The 21,620-nt window shown below is 34.3% G+C and overlaps 1 protein-coding gene across 28 annotated transcripts in view; it reads right to left on the bottom strand.

Annotated features, from left to right (window-relative positions):
* Positions 1–8,437: 8,437 nt before the first annotated feature.
* The window catches only part of PPIP5K2 (diphosphoinositol pentakisphosphate kinase 2), a 76,198-nt gene continuing 63,015 nt past the window's right edge, over positions 8,438–21,620 (bottom strand). For 22 of the 28 annotated variants that reach the window (XM_031666346.1, XM_031666349.1, XM_031666353.1 and 19 more), the window contains 3 exons: positions 20,742–20,882; positions 16,569–16,694; positions 8,438–10,127 (listed from right to left, as the gene is read on the bottom strand). In XM_031666346.1, coding sequence (XP_031522206.1) covers positions 10,015–10,127; positions 16,569–16,694; positions 20,742–20,882 — 380 coding nt within the window. In that variant the 3' untranslated portion in view covers positions 8,438–10,014. The remainder of the gene's footprint in view (positions 10,128–16,568; positions 16,695–20,741; positions 20,883–21,620) is intronic. The other 6 variants (XM_031666354.1, XM_031666370.1, XM_031666371.1 and 3 more) reach the window with 3 other exon arrangements.

The raw sequence follows: 21,620 nt of genomic DNA, 5'->3' as shown, positions 1-21,620 counted from the left end.
CTAGGGGGTTAATGGCCAGATTAATAAAGCCAGCCTTCAAAGGGCATTTGTATTTTAGAAGGGGCTACCTATACGTTTACCTGGGAATTCTCTTTGCTTTCTCAATGATATTTTTAAGGGAGAATCTCCAAGGCTAACATTTCAAACACTAGATCTAGTAAGTAGGTGAGAGTTTTTGAGCAGATAAATTCCTCCCAAATTCCCACACCATACTTGGCAACCAACTTTTCTATGTATATGGTAGCTTCCTGGTTTCACCCAGTAACATGAGGTCATCTGATCCCTGTGGTCACACTAGTTTTCTAGGGACATTTTTTTTTGAGGGGGAAGTGGTCAAAATGAGTTATAATAAACTGTTAAAATGAGTATAAGGTCTATTCTTTCTCATAGGGCAAGTAATGTTTTTATTCGTGGTTACAGCATTGGTCAGAATAGAGGGGAGAAAGCAATAAGGAATGAAATATTCTTAGAATCACAACATTATGGACTGTAAGAGATAGGTCAGAACCCAGATCTCATTTTACAGATTAGTTTTACAGATGACAGTTTAAACAACCACTCAGACAAGGGTAATAACGCATATACAGTGGGAACACGAAACACATCCTATACACTCAGATTTCCCCTCATGGCCATCTACCTTTACAGTCTAGAAGACTACAGAACCTCTAAATATGTATAGTGGCTGTATGTAATTTTTTTCTAGCAGCAGAAATATTTCTATAACTGCATTTCATTTTATTTAGGCTAATACAAAAAAAGTTTGCATTCACAATATCAAACAAAATCCAGAACTAAATGTATTCTGGATAATAACAAAAAGCTATTATGCAAATAAATTGTCTCATGCTGATAATTCTCAAAATTATTATTATAAGTATCATAATATTAACTGTATTAACCAAGTAAATTCCTCAAAAGAGCATCTGGGGAACAACAGAGTGTGATAATGGGAATCAGTACTAACTTTTAAGGTATGTTATTTACCTAAATAATTGTTCAAAAAACACTTGTTGACTGTGAAAGAAAAGGGAGCTAGGAATAGTAGAGGGAATGGTAAAGATTTTAGGGTCTCACAGATATGTAGTGGTAGAGCTGAGATTAATACCCAGGTCTCCTTTTTCCCAACTCCTTATTCTATCCATTAGCGCAGACTACTTTGCTCTTTTCTGAAGAGGCTTCTCAAAAAGTGTAGAGAAAAATCATCATAACCTCACGGTTAAATATAAATATTTTCACAAGCATAAGCTTCATTGTCAAAAATGGAATTAAAGCATCTATTCAATGCTCTATCCTCTTGCCCAGCCTGTGGAAAGCATATGGTAAGATTTTCAGCCACATGATTCCGAACTAGACATTTATCACTTCTTACTGGAGTTCTGAAATTACTCCATGCTTTCCTTGAGTTGTGAATCGATCAGTTTTCACTTTGAAAAGAAATTGCATTTTCCACTGGTGAAGTCAACTCTATTTGCTTCCAATATGAGTGTGGCTCATTGATTCTCTCTTTGTGGGTTTTACATCTATTTCACTGAGGAGGCAGGGGTGGCAATGGGACTTTCAAAAAGACTTCTGGATGACCAGTGAAGAATCAGTTATACAAAATTGTGGTAGTTAGTAACACTTGGGACTCCCAGGTCTCATTTTATTGTCATGACTTTTGAGTACAGACATTATAGGACAAATCAGCATTTCTATGTGGCATGAAAAAAAGTCTTAATGATCTGACTTCCAATTTATTCCCCACACATTGGTGGGGCTGCTTTTTGATAACAGTAGAGCCTGTGTTCTTTTGTTCTCTGTCTCACCCCTCCTCTGCTTTCTCTTTTCTCCTCATTTTTCCTTCATTCATCCATCCACCCACCCACCCACCTTTATCATCAAGCTTTCTATTCAGCATTTATTAACTTAAGACAAATCTATGGCTCTTAAAAGCAGCAAAATACTTTCCGAAGGCATATTCATTTTTTCTTAAAAAAAAAAAAAAATCCTTCCATATATCAAGTACTCCTGAAGCACTACATGTAGAATGACAAAAGAGACTGCTTTCCTTGTCAAGTTACATCTTTCTAACTGCTTTAAAATGGGTATCTAAACTGTACATCCACTATCCTACCTGGGTCACAAAATGGTGCCACTCATACCACACAATGTAAGATAGATGGGTGGGAGGGTATCCTTGATTTTGTTTAAATACTTTATTTATTTTTTTAAACACTGCTTTGGGAAGAACTGAATTCTCTTATTTTAAAGATTTTTAAAAGGGGAAGATGCTACAATAACCTTTATTTTTTTGGTTGGTGGGGGGTGCCTGTTAGATTGTTACTAGGCAGGCTGTTTCCCTGGCAACAGGAGCAGCCATAAAAGAGCATTAGGAGTTATCTCGAACATCTTTGACTATAAAAATGCTGAAGAGGCCTGGTTGACATCTGGACTATATACAACTCTATTACAACAAAAGAAAACAAATAGTCCTTCAAATTCAGTCTTCATTTTATAGTTTACCAAATATTATTTCATTTGATTCTGACAACACTACTGTAGGCAGGACAGATATTAACTTCATTTTTAAACTATAATTGAGATGGGCAGTCTAGAGAGAGGCAGGCTTCTTTTGTTCTTCTTCCTCCTCCTCTTCCTTCTTGTCAAAGAATATTAGTAGTGATATCCAGTTTGCAAATGAAGGAGAAATCAGGTCTTAATTTAAAAAATTATCATCAAATATGAAAAGAAACATAAACTATCTTCAACAGAACTAGAAGACACTTTAACCTCAACCCCACAATAGGAGATAGAGCTGCCAGGTGCACTAAAAGTCAGATAGCTCCATATTGCAGCCAAAGTCATTAGACCAAAATACTCCAAAATAGATGACATAATCTGAGACACGGAAACAACAACAACAACAACAACTAGTTCCTTCTCTAAAACAATGGAAATGGGATGAGTATCAGTAGTAGGGGATTTCCTTGATTCTGTCTGGTACAGTGGCAGGAGGGGCAAAGCCAAAGAAGAAAATACATACATGTCACATTAACAAGCAGTAGTCTGTAAATGTGGCAGACAGGAGAAAATAAACTCCAAAGGTAGTAACCCTGTAGTTGCCAATCTTTGTTGACTGGAGAGAGTAAAAGGCTACAACAGCTCTCTCAGACCCACAATCCTATCATAAGGAGAGTCGTTGTCACCTTGGTAGCATTGTGTGAGCTTAAAATGCCAACCTATGGCCAGGCACGATGGCTCATGCCTGTAATCCCAGCACTTTGGGAGGCTGAGGCGGGCAGATCATGAGGTCAGGAGTTCAAGACCAGTCTGGCCAACATGGTGAAACCCCGTCTCTACTAAAAATGCAAACATTAGCCAGGCGTAGTAGTGGGCACCTGTAATCCCAGCTACTCGGGAGGCTGAGGAGAAGAATCGCTTTAAACCGGAAGGTGGAGGTTGCAGTGAGCTGAGATCATGCCACTGCACTCCAGCTTAGGCAACAAGAGTGAAACTCTGTCTCAAAAAAAAAAAAAAAAGAAAAGCCAACCTACCTACCATATGAAATTGCATTAAAACAAAAACAAAAACAAAACAAAAGCAAACAAACAAAAAAAAAGAAATTGTATCAAATAGATGAGCCAGAAAGAAACTTACCTCATATAAAGATAAGTAATACTTGAGAATAAATCTGCACAGTGTTCATGCACAAACACTTCAAGAAAAGGAGAAACAGAACAAGCAGAAACAATTAGCAGATAAAACCACTCAACAGGAAAGAATGAATCAACTGAGCACATGAAAAATGTCACCAAATATATGTCATAACTCAAAGAACTTAAGGAAATAGAGTTCATAAAGAAATGTAGTTGATCAGAAACAACATAGCAAAACAACCAAAGGAAATGCAACATAAGCTAACAAAGTTCAGAAAAGAAATGAAAAGGAAAAAATAATCAACTAAAACTGTGCAGTAGAGGAAAAAATACACTAATTGGAGATATATATATATACACACACACACACACTCTTTATATATATACTATATATACTTTATATATATATACTTTTAAAGTATACACACACACACACACACACACACACACATATATATACTTTAAAATATAATTCAAAATTATAGTGAAGGAAAAAACCACTAGCAGAACAAGCGAACTACAGCAAACGTGAATAATATAATGCAAGTGTAGTGTACAGTGTACATTGCTGATTATGTGTCCATTATCCATGCCTTCATTATCCAAGATGATTTTGGTCATATATCCTTCTTTTCCACAGAATCATGTGCTTTAGGGCAGTGGTTCTTAACTAGGGCCAATTCTTCTCTCACAAAGGACATTTAGTACTGTCTGGAGACATTTTTGACTGCCACAGTTAGGAGGGGATGCTGCTAGCATTTAGGGCAAGGAGATATGTTCCAGGCCAAAGTCTGATCTGTGATCTTTCAGGCCTGAGCATAAGCAATTACAAAGGCTTTGCTTGACAGACTTCATAGGGGAAAGGTGCCCTTCCCACATGAGATTTAAACACAGCCAGTCTCTGGAGGGAGTTGTACCTGGTGCTTAGGTCCCCCTGAGCTGGCCATGTCTATAAACCTAGCTGCATTCCTAGACCAGGTACCTCCATACTGAGTCTTCCTTATCAGGGGGCCTTGGTTGAGACACTTTTCAGGTGCCTCTACAGAGACCTCCCTATTGGTGGGCCTTGACTGAGACACTCATCTCCACTCTAACTCAGTTCTTTTCTACTCCTAGCCCTTCCCTGCTCCCTTTCTGCAGTCCTCAAGGTTCATAAGATGGCAGGAACCTTTTGTTCATTGCTCCTTAGCATTGAAACAATTTCCTCTGCCTGCACTGCATGTCATCTGATTGACCCATGTCCAGTGCTAGTCCACGGTAGGGGTAAAAATGGAACAACAATGAGCTGGCACTACTTTCCTTTTTGGTCTCTTGCTTATAATTTTATCATAGTAAGTGAATAAAGATGTGATTATTATTTTAATTTCAGCTCATTACCTTAACTGACTCTCAACACTTCACAGCTAGGCACAGAGATCCTACCAGACATCCTGCTATGTATAGAACAGCTTCCTATGATGTAGAATTATATGGTCCAAAATGTCAACGGTGCTGAGGCTTTTCGGGAAAACTGATTCCATCATCTGCTCTAGGGTCAGTAAGGTCATGGGAATCTCCTGGAGAATGCTATTTATCTAGGGGTGAGCAGATGATCAAATAAGTTGGCTCAATCCCACTGAAGTAGATAGCTTCATATTAATATTCCAGGATTGGGAGAGAACTTCCCTCAATTTTTATTGTGTTGGACATGAACAAAAAAATACGTAGTCCTCACTGAAACCGATAGCAATCTTGTTAACACAAGAGAAAACAACTTTGGGATACAGTTTATACTATGCCAGAGATGAAAGGGAGGTCACTTGGGCTTTTGATGACAATATGGCTAATATAACTGTGGCTGAAGCCAACTCCACCTTTGGACCTTCAGAAATGTGTAATAATAAATTTTCTTAGGATTTAAACCAGTTTCCATTGGAATTTTCCTGCTTGCAGTGGAAAGTATTGTTACACAAAGACAAAAAAATTTTAAAGTCATAAAAAAATGCATAATCTAAAAGCAAAGATATATTACATAAAACAGACTACACTAATCTATCAAGTAAAACGGATCTTAAAATTGAATCACAAAGCAAAACCCACTATATACTATATTAAATAACCTAAAACAAAGTGACACAAATACTAAAAAATAAAAAGATGAATATCAGGCAAATGCAAGCCAAAATAAAGCATAGGTCATAATCTTAATATCTGACAATTTATAGAACAAAAAGTATCCAGTGGACAAAAAGGACATGTTAATAATAATAAGGCAAAACCCATAATGAAAATCTAGCAGTCATGAATTTATATGCATCAGAAAACATAATCACATACTATATAAAAAGTAAAGTAAAAACCATTGATAATAAAAGGAGAAATTGACAGTGATCCTTAAGCGAAAAGATATGTTTTTCTCACAATCCATGACAAAGCATATGAACCAAAAGAAAAGCAGTTTATAAAAATCTCAATGGGATACCATCTCATGCCAGTTAGAATGGCGATCATTGACAAAGTCAGGAAACAACAGATGCTGGAGAGGATTTGGAGAAATAGGAATGCTTCTGTTGGTGTGAGTGTAAATTAGTTCAACCATTGTAGAAGACAGTGTGGCAATTCCTCAAGGATCTAGAACTAGAAATACCATTTGACCCAGCGATCCCATTACTGGTTATATACCCAAAGGACTATAAATTATGCTATTATAATGACACACACACACACGTATGTTTATTGCGGCATTATTCACAATAGCAAAGACTTGGAACCAACCCAAATGCCCATCAATGATAGATTGGATTAAGAAAATGTGGCACATATACACCATGGAATACTATGCAGCCATAAAAAAGGATGAGTTCATGTCCTTTGCAGGGACATGGATGAAGCTGGAAACCATCATTCTCAGCAAACTATCACAAGGGCAGAAAACCAAACACTGCATGTTCTCACTCATAGGAGGGAATTGAACAATGAGAACACTTGAACACAGGGTGGGGAACATCACACACTGGGGCCTGTTGGTGGGTGGGGGAGGTGGGGGAGGGACACCATTAGGAGAAATACCTAATGTAAATGATGAGTTGATGGGAGCAGCAAACTAACATGGCACATGTATACCTATGTAACAAGCCTGCACGTTGTGCACATGTACCCTAGAACTTAAAATATTAAAAAAAAAAAAAAACTCAGCAATAGTTAAGGAGCTATAATTCATATAAATTATATAGTACACAATACTAAATAGATTTTTTACTGTGCTCTGTTCTCTGAAAATAGAAATTAGATCTTCCACAAAAATTGACCTATATAAACAACACTTTACACAGTAATATTTTGGTACCTATGATTATGTACAGAGGGAAACCTGTTTGTACTTGGACTCGTATCACAAATGACTCCTTCAGAAGGAGTGTAAAAATTGGTCCCATGAGCTGGTTGTGGTGGCACGCACCTATAGTACCAGCTACTTAGAAGGCTGAAGCAGAAAGATTTCTTGAGCCCAGGAGTTCAAGGCTGTAGTGAATTAAGACTGTGCCACTGCACTCCAGCCTGGGTGACAGAATGAGAACTTGTCTAAAAAAGAAAAATGTTCCCAATGGCAAGAATTCTGTTGTTTTGATATCTCCTGACACAGGAAAAGAGAATTAGAGAGGGGCTAAACAGAAGAGATCCCAACCCCAGCTAAATAAGAATATAGGCAGTCTACAGTGTCCAGATAGTAAGGCAAGGATAAAATGATGTAAAGTTAAGAAACACTGTACACTATGTGTAAAGCAAACTCTTATAAACACACAAAGACTGATAAATTTCTACCAAAGTATGAATACAAAACAAAAATGTGAAATCTTGGTTCAAACTGGCATGGAACTAGTTAACAGTGGATATTTAGGTCAGACAGAATCAACAGAACCCAAAAAGAAGTCCGGATGAAAACAGAAAATTTTTCCTTGGCTAGTGAGTTTTAAGTGGATATTTCTTGAAGAACTTTTAACTTTTCTCTCATAATTGCCATCTATTGCCTTTGTGCTCTATGTTTACACTAAGTACACTGCCACATGTTTTTGTTACTTTACTGTATTCCCTTCAGCCTCTATATCTTGTCTATCATTGACATAAGGTGTTCAGCACACTTTTCTTCTTCACCAAAAATTGCTGTAACACCCCCCACAAATTTGCTAGTATTTGAGAATGGACTATGTAACTCATTTAAACTAGGGCAACAGAATCTGCCAGCACTAGACTTTAAGGGCTAAGTTAGGTCTGAGCTTATTATATGGCTTTTAAGGGTGAAGGAACTGAATAATATATTATGAAGATTAATATCTCAGGGTGAATAAACAATTCTTCATGCTGGGGTAGTTCACCTCTTTGGGATGCAGGACTGGGCTATAAGAAGAAATATCTTCTAGTATTTAAAACCAAAAATCTCACATCTTCTCAGGACAGAATCAAGTGAGAAACAGATGCTTCAGTCAAACTGCCACTAAATAGTGATAACTATAATATTTTGCTCTGATATAGTAGACTTTTTATTTGTTTTGGAAAATGATTCTAAGATTTTTACAAACAGACTCTCTAGTCTACAGAGCAATACTACTGAGCTGGTGACTACAGTAAAGTAACAGTTCTTGCATAACAATAGAAAAAGTGAGTTGTACTGTACTTTCTAGTTTGGAAAGTAATATATTGCTATGTATATAGCCAATAATAAATTTCATTTAATATGTAAGTAGTAGTTAATAAAAAAATTCCTGATTTTTTCTACTTTGAAAACTAAAAAGAGATAAGAAAATTTTAAAAATTTACCATTTAAGTCCTTTGATTCTGGAAATATTTTAATTAGGTTCCACTTTAAAAAAAAAGTCGTTTCCTTATTACCTCCACAGTGAGTACATTAACTACATTTTCACAAACAGAAAACTTACATACATTCAACTGTTTACAAGACATGTCTCCATATAACACATTTACATTCATGTGAAGTACATGAACTTCTTTAATTGTATATATTTATAACTCTTACATCTGGTACCTTTTAAAACAGCTAACATATAGTATGCTTATTTCCTATAAGTTAATTCATATATGACTAAGGTGAGAAGAATCTCTTTTGAAGAATTACGATAGTTATATTCATACCATGGGAAATCTATAGTTTTTCTAAATGTAAGTTTCAAGCTAAAGCTTTAGCAATTTAAGTTATTTAACTAGCAATGCATGAAATTCTTATCAGATTATCCCATTTGGATTACCAGTTTAAGTCATTTGAAGTGGTTCACAATTATTTGTGCATTGGTTGGGGGGAAAAGCACCAAGGATAATAAATTCATTTTTCATATCATAGATGAAATCACAGCACAATGATTTCAATATCCCTTCAAAAATCTAATCATTTATAAACAGCATTTATTTCAAATGCTCAATCTTTAAGCTTTCTTAGTGTGATCAACTGATACACTAGGGATAAGAATGGAAATGGTTAAAAACAGATGCTATACATAATATGTACTAACTTAACAGAATTCAGATTTCTCCTAACATTGTTGATTTCCATTTTTGAACTGACTTCTTTAGATCTAAAAAGAACTCTGAAAATAAATGTAACATTTATACATTTGTCAACTATACTTAAAAAGAAACTCTAAAGGTGCCTTTCTTGTCAACATATGAAACAAAAGTTTTCCTGATGAACAAGGCACCTTGTATGGTAAGGAAATATATAAAGAAAATATTTTCTACAAATTAATATATAAATCTATGTGCACAAAGGTGTAGTTCTCCCAGCTGCATATGTAGTATTTTAAATAACATATAATAAAAAAAAATTCAAAACACAGATTGAAAATTAGCCCATGTGGCTAATACTCCAGTTGTTAAATATTGCAGCATATATGTCACTGTAACAATTGGGAAAGATATTCTAATCTAAACGGTTAATGAAATCTCTCTGGAAAGATACTTTAAAAGTCTCCAGCATGTAACCCTCGCTATCAAATTTCAACCTAGAAGTTTTTACAGCTAAGATGCAATCCCATGAATATAAAAGTGTGCACAAAGGCCATCTAATCAGACTCTGCAGTACATAGCATTACTGGTGTGACTTTGGTACGAGCCTGCTGGGCTTTTATGTTCCTTTTCATTACTATGTGCACATGGTAAACATCATATTAACAACAATCAATTTTTATCACTGTAAGTTTTGCCACTCACAGAATGCCTACAAACATTGTTTTAAACATTTCCAGATCATGACAAAAGTTCCTTACCTGAATATAAACAAAGAAACCCTTAGATTTAAAAACATTTTTAAGTGAACACATAAATGCATAAGGAGAAACATAAGAACATACTATTTTTACAAGTATAAAAAGTTCCAGCTTCTGCTAAGATTTCATTTCTTTTTCCCAGTGTTTTTTTTGTGTTCATGCGTTTCTGTTTTGCTAGTTGTACTCTTTTTCCGAGATGAGGTATTAGGAACAACTGCACTAGAAGGTCCACTTGCAGCTGCACAAAACAAAAACAAAAACAAAAAACTATTGCTTAAATTTACACAAACAATCCAAGTTCAAATAATACTGCTGATTGACAAAACAATTCTTGTTATAACTGTGATGTAAATGAAATGTAAAAATTTAATATAGCATTTTTAACCTTTTACTTTTCAGAATTCAACACGAATATAGAAAGGTAATGACAATGGACTGTGTTCATAAAATTAATTTCTCATTTTACTCTACATTCTTCCTAGGAAATGAATATATTTTTATAATTTTTAACTACCATTCATTGTGCTAATGATTTTTAAATTTATACTTTCGGCCTGGGCCTTTTCCTTTAGCTCAAGACATGTATATACAACTGCCAATTGAAACTTTCTTTAAAGATATCTGACAAGAAAGACAAACCATGTGCATAAACTGAACTCATCATTTTCCCTACAAGCATCTATTTCCTCCTGTATCTTCTATCTTATCCCACTCTAAAAAGCTAGAAGGTAAGAAAACTAGAAGCACTCTTAACTTAGGAATCATCCTTCCATATCTAAACCAACATGAAGTCTTAATGAATTATCAAAAAACTACTCTAGGCCAGGCAGGGTGATTCATACCTATAATCCCAACACTTTGGAGGGCCAATGTGGGAGCATCGCTTGAGCCCAGAAGTTCAAGACCAGCCCTGGCAACATAGTGAGACTCCCTTCTCTACAAAAAACTTTAAAAATTAGCTGGGTGTGGTGGCACACACTTAGAGTCTCAGCTACTCAGGAGGCCAAGGTAAGAAGATTGCTTGAGCCTGGGAGGTTGAGGCTGCAGTGAGCTATGATTGCAACACTGTAGTCCAGCTTGGGTAAGAAAACAAGACGTTGTCTCAAAAGAAAAAAATGATAATAATTAATAAATAAATAAAATAAAAAACCATTCTAGGTGGCATTACTTTACTACATTTCTAATATGGATGAATAAATGTATGGGTAAGCTCCTATCAGACCAATCTTCCCACAGATAACAAATATACACTCTGTACTAAATATGAGGAAGAACTACCTGAAGACACTAAATAGTGAACAAGAGCAGGCCGTTACTAGAGAAGAATGAGTACTTGGAAAAAGGGAACAATATGGGATAAGATTCCCCTTCTTTTTAGCCTGAGGATAGGCCCTAATACGCACCATGTACAATGGCTACAAGTCCAACATAAGAAGCAGAAGACAAGTATTGCGGCAACCACAGCTACTAGAAAGTAAGGTGGAAAATCTCAGAAAGGATGAGCCCACAATTCTATTTGTAAATGATGGTCAAATGTATGGCATGAGCAGAGTAAAGTCCAAGGAGCCCAGCTAAAGCAAAATGAACTGAAATTTTTGCCAGCCACTACATGGAACACCATGTTTTACAATCTGAGCTCAGCTAAGGCTAACTCTTTGTTTAAAAACAAACAAAACAATATTTTTTTTGGAGGAATATAACAGAAATAACAAAATCCAGAGTTTCTATAACATACCATTCACAATGTCTACAATATAATCCAAAATTAATATACTAAGAAACAGAAAAAGATCTTTCTTGCTGAGAATGCATAAATTGATACAGATCTCTTTGGAGATGAGTCAGATTAACAGACAAGAATTTTAAAGCAACAATTCTAACTATGCTCTAGGACAAAGACACATAAGTTTATAATGAATAAAAAGAGAAAAATCCCTGCAAAAAAACTATTTAAAAGAATCAAACAGAACATCTAAAAGAATAAATACCTGAAATAAAAGGTCTGAAATAAAAACTAGATGGGTTTAACAACAGAATGAAAAGTAAGTAAAAGTAAACATCAACCAAATCAACATCTTTTTTGGAGTATTACCAAAAAAGAAAAAAAATATAGACATAAATATGCCATAGTCAACCTGCTGAAAATCAAAGATAAAGAGAAAACACTGAAAGCAAGCACAGAAAAACAACCCATTGCATTTATGCGAACAGTAATTCAAATTAACTAAGTCTTCTTATCAGAAACAATGGGAACCAGAAGACAGTAGAATATCATTAAAGTGCTGAAATAAAAAATTTTCTACCCAGAATTCTCTATTTGGCAAAAACTACACTGCAAAAATGAAGGCAAAATAAAGCCATTTTTCAGACACAATAAAATGAATAGAATTTGTTGCCAACAGACCTGCAGATTAAGAAATGCTAAAAAGCTTCAGGCTGAAGGCAAATGAAACCAGATGGAAACACAGACTTCAAGGAAGGAATAAAGAGCAAAAAATGTGGCAAATATATGGATAAATATAGAACCTCTTTCTCCTCTAAGTTTCTTTAAAATACATATGACTGCTTAAAGCAAATATCATAACATTGTATTACAGTGTTTATAATATATGTGGAAGTAACACATAAGGATAACTATGTATAAAGAATGGGAAGAGGGTAAGGTAAATGAATCTATACAGTGGCAAGGTTTCTATATTTTACTTTCAGTGGTGCAAAATTAACCCTAAGTAGATGGTGAAAAATTAGGAATACATATTTAGAGCAACAACAACAACAACAAAAATGCAAAAAGATATAGTAAAAGTCCATAGAAAAAGTTAAATAAAATTCTTAAAAACATTGAATTAGTACAAAATAAGGTAGAGTAGGAAAGAATAAAGGTATAATCATCAAAAGGAATAAACAGAAAACATAAAGTAGTAGACTAACCTCAACAGATCAATAATTACATTAAATGTTAATGAACTGTAAACTGCAACTATAAGGCAGATATTGTTAGAATGCCTTGCATAAGAAAGTTTGATGACCTATATCACATCAGATAAAACAAACCTTAAAAACAAAACATTAATGGAAATTAAAGAGAAAAAAAGTCATGATAATAAATGAGTCAATATATTAGGAAGATCCCATAATCAAATATGCATTTAATTATATAACAGAGCTCCAAAACACACAAAGCAAAAATCTGCCAAATGAAAGGGAGAAACAGACAATTCGGCAGTTGTGAGTGTAATTGCTCTCTGTACAATTGATAGAACAACCAATCCCTTCCTTGACCACCTCTCTGCCAAAGAAAAACCAAATAGTAAAGACTCACTATCTGAACATTATCAACAACCTTGACCTCAGGCACAGTGATAAAATAGTGTCCATTAGGATCAATGAACTATAAGACAAGCATTTGGGGTTTTTTTAGTACACATATTATATTCAAAATATTCCAGATGTTAAGCCATAAAATAAGTCCTACATTTAAAAGACTGAAATGACATGGCGTATGTTTTTATAACTGCAATGGAACTAAATAAGAAATTGATTAAAAACAATAAAAAACCCCTCAATATTTGGAATTTAACCAATATAATTCTAAATATGCAATGGATCAAAGAAGAAATCACACATAAACTAGAAAGTATTTCTAACTGAATGATAATGAAAATACAATATAACATTTGTGAGACACAACTAAAATGCTTAGAGGGAAACAAAGTTTTAAATGTTTGAAATAGATAACAATCAATGACCTAAGAAACTAGAAATAGAGGATAAAAGTAAACCGAAAGAAAGTAGAACGTAGAAAATAATTTTTTAAATAATTAAAATAATTTAAAATAATTTTTTAAAAAATTGTGTTTTAAGGCCGGGTGCCGTGGCTCACACCTGTAATCCCAGCACTTTGGGAGGCTGAGGCGGGTGAATCACCTGAGGTCAGGAGTTCGAGACCAGCCTGGCCAACATGGTGAAACCCCATCTCTACTAATAACATAAAAAAATTAGCCAGGCGTGGTGGCGGTCACCCGTAATCCCAGCTACTCGGGAGGCCGAGGCAGAATTGCTTGAACCCGGGAAGTGGAGGTTGCAGTGAGCAGAGATCACACCATTGCATACCAGCTGGGGCAACAGAGGGAGACTCTGTTGGAAAAAACCAAACAAACAAAAAATTGTGTTTTAAACATAAAACCAACAGAAATACAAAGAGCCAAAAGTTGGTTCTTTGAAAAAGCCAACACAATTGATAAATCCCTAGTGAGAATGATCACAAAAAAAGAACACAAATTACCAGTATCATGAAAGTTATTACCACATTCATTAAAAAGATAATAAAAGAGCAACAAATTTGACAACTTACATAAAATGAACAAATTCCTAAAAAAAAATACAACTACCAAAAGTATCACAAAAAGGAAAGATAAATTCTATCAAAATTAATTAAAATAAAATTAATTCTACCAAACATTCAAGGAAGAAATAAAAATATTATAAAAACTCTTTCAGAAAATAGAAAGCACTTCCAAATTATTTTATGAAGCTAGCATTACTCTGATACCAAAACCTGGAAAAAGGCATTACAAAAACAGAAACAAAAATACTACAGACTAATATCCTATCTTTTACAAATGCAAATGCAAATTTCTTCAAAATCAAATTCAACTATTTTTTGTCAGCATTTTTCTATCTTAACTTCGTGACACATTTGATTGTATTGTTGATCCTTCCTGAAATGCTCTCTTACCCTGACTTCCAAGATATTATTCTGTCATGATATTCTTTCCGTTTCTCTGATTGATGATCCTTTTTTCCCATTTTCTTATCCCATACAGTTACATGCTACTCTGTTCGTTTGTCTTACCCTATGTTTTTTTCCTCCGAGAATTTTATAGACCTTCATATATATAATATATCATGACTGAGTAGGGTTCATCCTAGGAATGCAAGGTTGACTTAACATTTGAAATGTCAAATATAACACCATTTGTACTTTATTACTTAAAAATGTATATGAACTAATGCATTTATTATGTGTCTAAAGAACAATGTACTGAGTCAAAATGCATTCAAATCCTAGGTCTACCGACCACTAGCTATGTAAGCTGAGATTAAGTTACTATCTCTGTTACTTTTTTCATCTGTAATGGACATAAGAATGGTATTGACCTCTAACATTTATAGTAAAAACTATGAGAATAGAAAAAAGCTTATAATATAAGTAACTATACAAATGTTAGCTTTTTGTGGTATATGGGATGCATCACAACTTATATTTAAGATACTTACTCAATTGTCTGTTGTTTCACATACTTATTAGTTGGAATGTGCAAGGTTCAAATCTATAATATTTGTGGTTTAAGATACTGCCCCTGACTTACAAGTCCTGGTAATCTGATAGTAATCAGGTATACTAGATCAAATCAGTAGCACAGAGCATTATTGAAGTTCATGTTTTGATAATCATAAAAATACATTATCAGTGGAAGAGGTCGGATTGAGTCTTGAAGGATGTGAGGTAAAAGGGATAACATTTTAATAGAAAAAAAAAGGCATGAATGCTAAGGGAATTTATTTGGGGAGAAGTAAAGAGAGCAGTTTGGATACAATATAACAATTAATAGCAGTTACCATTTAGTGAGTGTTTACTATGTGTGCCAAATACTTTATATATAAGATTGCAATTATTTCTGACAATTTTATGAAGAAGGTAGTATTACCCTGATTTTATGACTATGAGACTAAAGATCAGAGAGGTTAAGTAACTTGTCCAGAGTCACACAGCTAATAAGTAGCAGAACTGAGATTTTAATTTAGGTTTCTCTGACTGTTAAGCATAAACTCTTAATCAAAAGAACATTTGAGAGCACTAAGAAGAAAAGAATGAAGACATCTGCAATGAGGCCGTTGTCAAAGCTTTGGAGGTATATGAAATTCTCTGAGGAAAAAAATATATAGGGTAAGAAAAATGAATAGAGTATCATGTTCTTGTCTGGGATAAGAAAGAAGAAAGAAGAAGGATCATCAAACAAGAAAAGTAGAGGAATAAGATAAATGGATAGAATATCACAATAGAGTAATAGGGTAAGACAGCATTTCAGGAAAGGCCAAAAATATTAAATGTGCCATGAAGCTAAAGTAGAAAAATGCTAATAAAAAATAGTTAATTTTGGTAGTCACATAATCAGACTGAGAATGGAGAGATGCAAATATTCTCAGTAAAGAGAAAACAATTTTTTTCTTTCTTTTTTTAATACTTGAGACAGGGTCTTGCTATGTTGCCTAGGTTGGACTTGAACTCCTGGGCTCAAGTAACCCTTATACCTCCACTTCCTGAGTAGCTGGGATTACAGGTGTATACCACTATGCCTGGCCCATAGAAATTTTCATATAAGATGATGCCTTAAACTCAAAAGAAAGGCAAAAGAAGACAGTCCATAAATTAGTTTGGGGAAAAGTGTGATTGTGAAATATATTTTGTGAACAGATGTGGGGAGAGAGGAAGACAACAGACAAAAAACACATATATATCAATAGACTACAATAATAGATTTTTAACCCTTAGGATCATTACGTTCTAGGGAAGTGTAAAGATCCTAATTAAAAACAAATTTAACATTTAAAAAGCAAGTTACTATTCCTCTTATTTCTGGGGCAAATCCACAAACTCAACACACACACCCCTAACCTGGTTTGCTGCTTGCTTTAGTACTCTTTAAGGTAGCTGGTGGTGTTGGGAGGATCTTTGCAGGTGTATACGTATTTAAAGATACTTTTTTTCTCATTATTGGACTGGAACGTAAAGCTGTAGAGGCTGAAAAAAATAAACAGACGTTAATTTAATAATTTCCTGCCAATTATATCTTAACATCACAGAAAATTTCTTATAATTTAGTGAACCTACAAATATTCATAATAACAGAAGAAAATGGTCAAGGTAAGCTTTGCAAGGTAAATTCAGCAAAATCATCTTTTTAAATAAAAAGATAGTTCTCTTATGGCCTTAGACAAATCGATGTTTTGTTTATATTGTAAATAATAAGCATTTAAATAGTATGCACCAAAGGAATGCCAAGAAGAGAGCAACAGACTTTATCCTTTCCTGACAGAAACTGAGGTTTTTAAGGTATGGAAAAGAGCTAATGGCATAGTTTTCTTGAATGGTAACAGAGTCAGTAATCCCCTCACCAGGTGTGGTAGTTCATGCTAGAATTACAGGCATAAACCACCATGCCTGGCCAGGGACTGGGAGGATAAATTTCAACTGGCTAATATAGAAAAATAATTTGATTTATTTATTACTTACAATTTAGTTAGGCCAAGGCAGGAAGATCGCTTGACCCCAGGAGTTCAAGACCAGCCTGGGCAACACAGGGAGGCCTCATTTCTATTGAAAATTTAAAAATTAGCTGGGTCTGTGGTTCCAGCTACTCGGGAGGCTGAGGCAGAAGGACTGCTTGACCCTGGAAGGTTGAGGCTGTAGTGTGCCATAATTGTGCCACTGCACTCCAGCCTGGGCGACAGAGCAAAACTCTGTCTCGGGGGCGGGGGGGAATAAAGAGACAGAGTCTTGAACTGTTTTTCTCTAAGAAAAAATAATAATTATAGATTTGGGGATGTTTCATCTACAAATATAATGGTATACTAAACTACCATATTTAGGAATAAACTAATTAAGTTATAAGTAATAAAAGACACTATTTTCCTATATTAGCCAGTTGAAATTTAACTAAATAAGAGGGAGTGAATTTTAAAGTTGGGTTTTTCCGGTTCTCTTTCTAACTAAGACAGAGAAATTGAAAGGTGTGAAAAGGAGAAGTAGGGATAATTCTTAAGTATGGAATCCTCTAGGCAAGGACAGGCCAAAGTAGGGGATATTAGGAAGAACCAATAATCAAATATGCATTATATAACAGAGCTCCAAAACACACAAAGCAAAAATCTGCCAAATTAAAGGGAGAAACAGACAATTCTGCAGTTGGGAGTGTATCCAATATATTGACTCATTTATTTATCCACTACTGGCATGAGCTTGTAGATTCCCTAAACAAGGGGAGATGCAGCGTGCCTTTGAAAATCAAGATGTGGGCTAGTTATGGCAAATGTGCCTTTGCTGGTTGACACCTACAAAGAATGATTATACATTTAACTGAGAGAGCTCAAAGTAGTTATTAATGAAAATAATCTAAGTGATAAAAAGTCCTTAAAATATCATAAAACAATATAAATTTACTTAGCCCTTTCCTGTTTGCATATTTTTACCCTACTCTATGAACTTCCATCACTAACTTATCCTAATTAATATACCTACTCCTTTTTCTCCAACCTGATATTGTCCCTTCCCCATTGTAAGCTATCTTTTAGTATTAATATTTATTTATTTTGCCTTAGGTGAGAAAAAAAACTTGGAAGGACAGAGAATGATTAACAGTTCCTTTTCCCTTGATATAAACACCACAAAATGAATATAATTCTATGTATATGATGATATACATATATCAAGTTACAGCTTGATAACTCAGAGAACTAATTGCAAATAATATAAATATCCTATGATTTAATAAATATTATTCCTATAGTTACTCTATAAAATGCAAGATTCAAATACTTTCATCATAACTGGCACCCTATTTTCTTTGCTATTCAAAAATAATGAGAAAAATAGAGGCTTTAGAAGACCTGGGTTTTAGTCTTGCTTGACCACTAACTCATTGATTTCCTTAACTGTATCTTTCTGTGATTTTTTTCTTTAAATGGTAAAGCTGTTCTTAAGTGAAATCTTAAATTAAATAGGCCAAAGCAGATACTCTGGTTGAAGCAGCCATGAAAGACACAAGTCCTAACTATTCAGCATCTTTCTCTTCCTCATGAAATTTCCACAGGCTCTTGGGAATACAGTTTGAAGACCAATGAACTAGATTATCTCTAAGGTTTATCCAATTCTATGAGCCACATTAAGTACATTTACTTTCTCATTTAGTTCTGTTAGTAACTAATTGCATGAAATTTTAAGAGAGCTAGAGGGACTGAGGTACAATTTGTATCCATGATATACAGAAGAGCTAATTAGAAATTAGCACAACCGGAACAAGAATCTAATATCCTTTGCTTCATTAATATCCTTCAGTAATATACTCTGATGAATTGAATTCACTAACCACAAAAATGAATCCATCAAAAGTATCACAAAACAAACCTTAAAATGTTATCTTTTTGTAAATATTCTACTAAAATTCTCCTTTCATAACAAACACCTCCTTACTATTTTTATTACCTTCAAATCATTCACTGCAAGTCTTCTAAAATCTAAATAGTATTGATATCTACCCCTAAATTCTTATTTACTAATTAGAATAATTCTTTAATCTCTATTTTAAGATTTCAAATCCTTTCCCCAGGGAAGCAATGAAACATCATTAAGGGTGAAGGGGTAAACTAGAATTTATTCAGGTTCTCTACTGTATTCTGAGGTAACAGCATTGTCCATTCTATCAGGTTATAGAAAATATAAAAGGAGATGACCACCTTCATTTTCCTGACTCTGACCTTTACCACTTGGAGAAGTTATTTCATTTGGAGTATTATCAGTTCTAAGAATCGGACACATATATATGCAAAATTTTAAATTAAGACCTACTTCCTAAAACCATCCCTAAAGTGAAATACTTTAGAACACTCACCAATATACATCTCTATTACTGTTAATGATTGAAAGCTGGCCTCTACTACCAAAAACGGAAGAAAAGGGAAAGGTCACTACTTTGTATAAATGCAGGGGGTATCATTTAGACAGAATATAAAGAGAATAGAGCTCTCTAGAATTATACAATGTGGTGGCCCATGAAAGAGAAGAGAGTGATGGTCAGACATAAAAGTGGCATTCATTCCGAGAGCTCTAATATCTCATTTTATTCTTGAGCAAAATTTATTTACAGCACTCAAAAAAAGAGGAATGATATACAAAGAAAGTTTGTCACTTTCTAAGATATGACTAGAATAGTAAGATTCTTAGCTCTAAGCAAAAAGCACTCTCTCCCAAAACTAATGCTTTCCAAACTGGAATTTCCAAAGTACTGAGGAATCCTACAGAGCTGAAAACGACAACTGGCAGCTGACTTCTCACACCTAAAAAGGAAGCCCTGAGCATTTCCCAAAATGATGTCCCTCAGAATAGTGCCACATGATATTTAATGTGTTACCAAAAAAATGTTTTCTAAAAAATAAGTTTTGGAAAATCTGGGTTATACAGCCTTCTTTACAGAAGAACGTCAGCCTTTTATATGCTAATACAGCTATACCTCTCCAACAGGAGGCGGGATATAACATAGTTTCTAAAACTTATTTAACCACGAACATCTTTCCTTCAAACACACAAATTAATCTCTTCAGAATGTTTTCTGAGATACACAATTTGAAAAACTGTTGTCCTAATTTGCTGTCTTTAGTTAAAAGCTCTTTCTACTTACCAAAGGTAGTCAGGAGATGAGTGTGTATGAATGGGTTAATGCGGACTGTTATTTTGCAGTTTTAAAAAACTTTGCTATAAAATTATATACAATAGGAATGTGAGATTTCTAGCAAACATAGTTTTAACAAAAGACCACAACCCTATATTTTGTTGACTTCTACTGCTTTTTTTTTTTTTTGGTAAGAAAAAAAGAATTTGGCAGAGAGTAAAAAAAAGAGCTACAGTTCACATTACACCAAAGAATTCCTAATAATGTCCCTTTATACTCCTTTGTCCCCTAAACTTCTACTCATTACCACTACCTGCTTTTATGTTTTCATAATTTCTGTTATATTCGGATAGTATGTAGTTGCCCAGCAACTAAATAATAACAATGAAAGAAAAATTTCCTACAAATTTCAGGGGTCTTCCGTGGAACATCAGATGATGGAGAAGCAATAGAAGCAAGAAATTCATCCACTTGCTTTAAAGATAGGGCATTATGAAGAGTTTCTAGAGGACAAATAGATGGCACCATGGAATACAATTCAAAGCCTAGAAGAGAAAAAAACCAAAAACAAAAAATAAAAGATGGATATTTTAAAAATCAGTAATTAAAAAGGAAGACTACTGCTTAGAACTGGACAGTTTAGGTCTTTTCAATCTATCACATGCAAACACACAATATCTCTGAAGTCATGACACCAGATGCTATGCAATATGGAGCTGGAACAAGATGTGACAAAGATTTCTTTTTAAATGTAATCATGTAGTATAGCATGCACACAATTTCATTCTATATTGGTAAAATCTAAGAATAATACTTTAAAAACCTAGGGAAAAAAAACAAAGAAATACAAGTTTTCAGTTTTTATTTTTTGAAGTCAGGTCTATTCAGTGGGTGAATAAGCTGATGCCACATGATGTATCCCTGATGCCAGGATGCTAACAGTAAGTTCTTGTTGAAAAATTATATAATTACTTGTGAATAATTTTTTTAGATACTTTTCCAGGCGTGCCAAGACCAATGACACTCTCTAGTATGAGCCCAAAACAACATTCATTCATTCATGCTGGAATAAAAATTCCAAAACGTATTTCACCTACCTTTACTGTATTAACACATAATTATATTACTAGGAATCACTGGCTGTGTAAAGTTAGGTCAAGTTAAAAGCAATACAAAATACAAATATGATCCTATTTTTAACAATGGCACAGAAATACAAAAATTTCATGAAACAACCATGCAAATATGTATTAATACCATCACTGAAACAAAAGCACTTAAAT

This window comes from Papio anubis, chromosome 5 (assembly GCF_008728515.1).
Source record: "Papio anubis isolate 15944 chromosome 5, Panubis1.0, whole genome shotgun sequence".
Classification (NCBI taxonomy): domain Eukaryota; kingdom Metazoa; phylum Chordata; class Mammalia; order Primates; family Cercopithecidae; genus Papio; species Papio anubis.
This window is presented reverse-complemented; position numbering and strand designations above follow the sequence as displayed.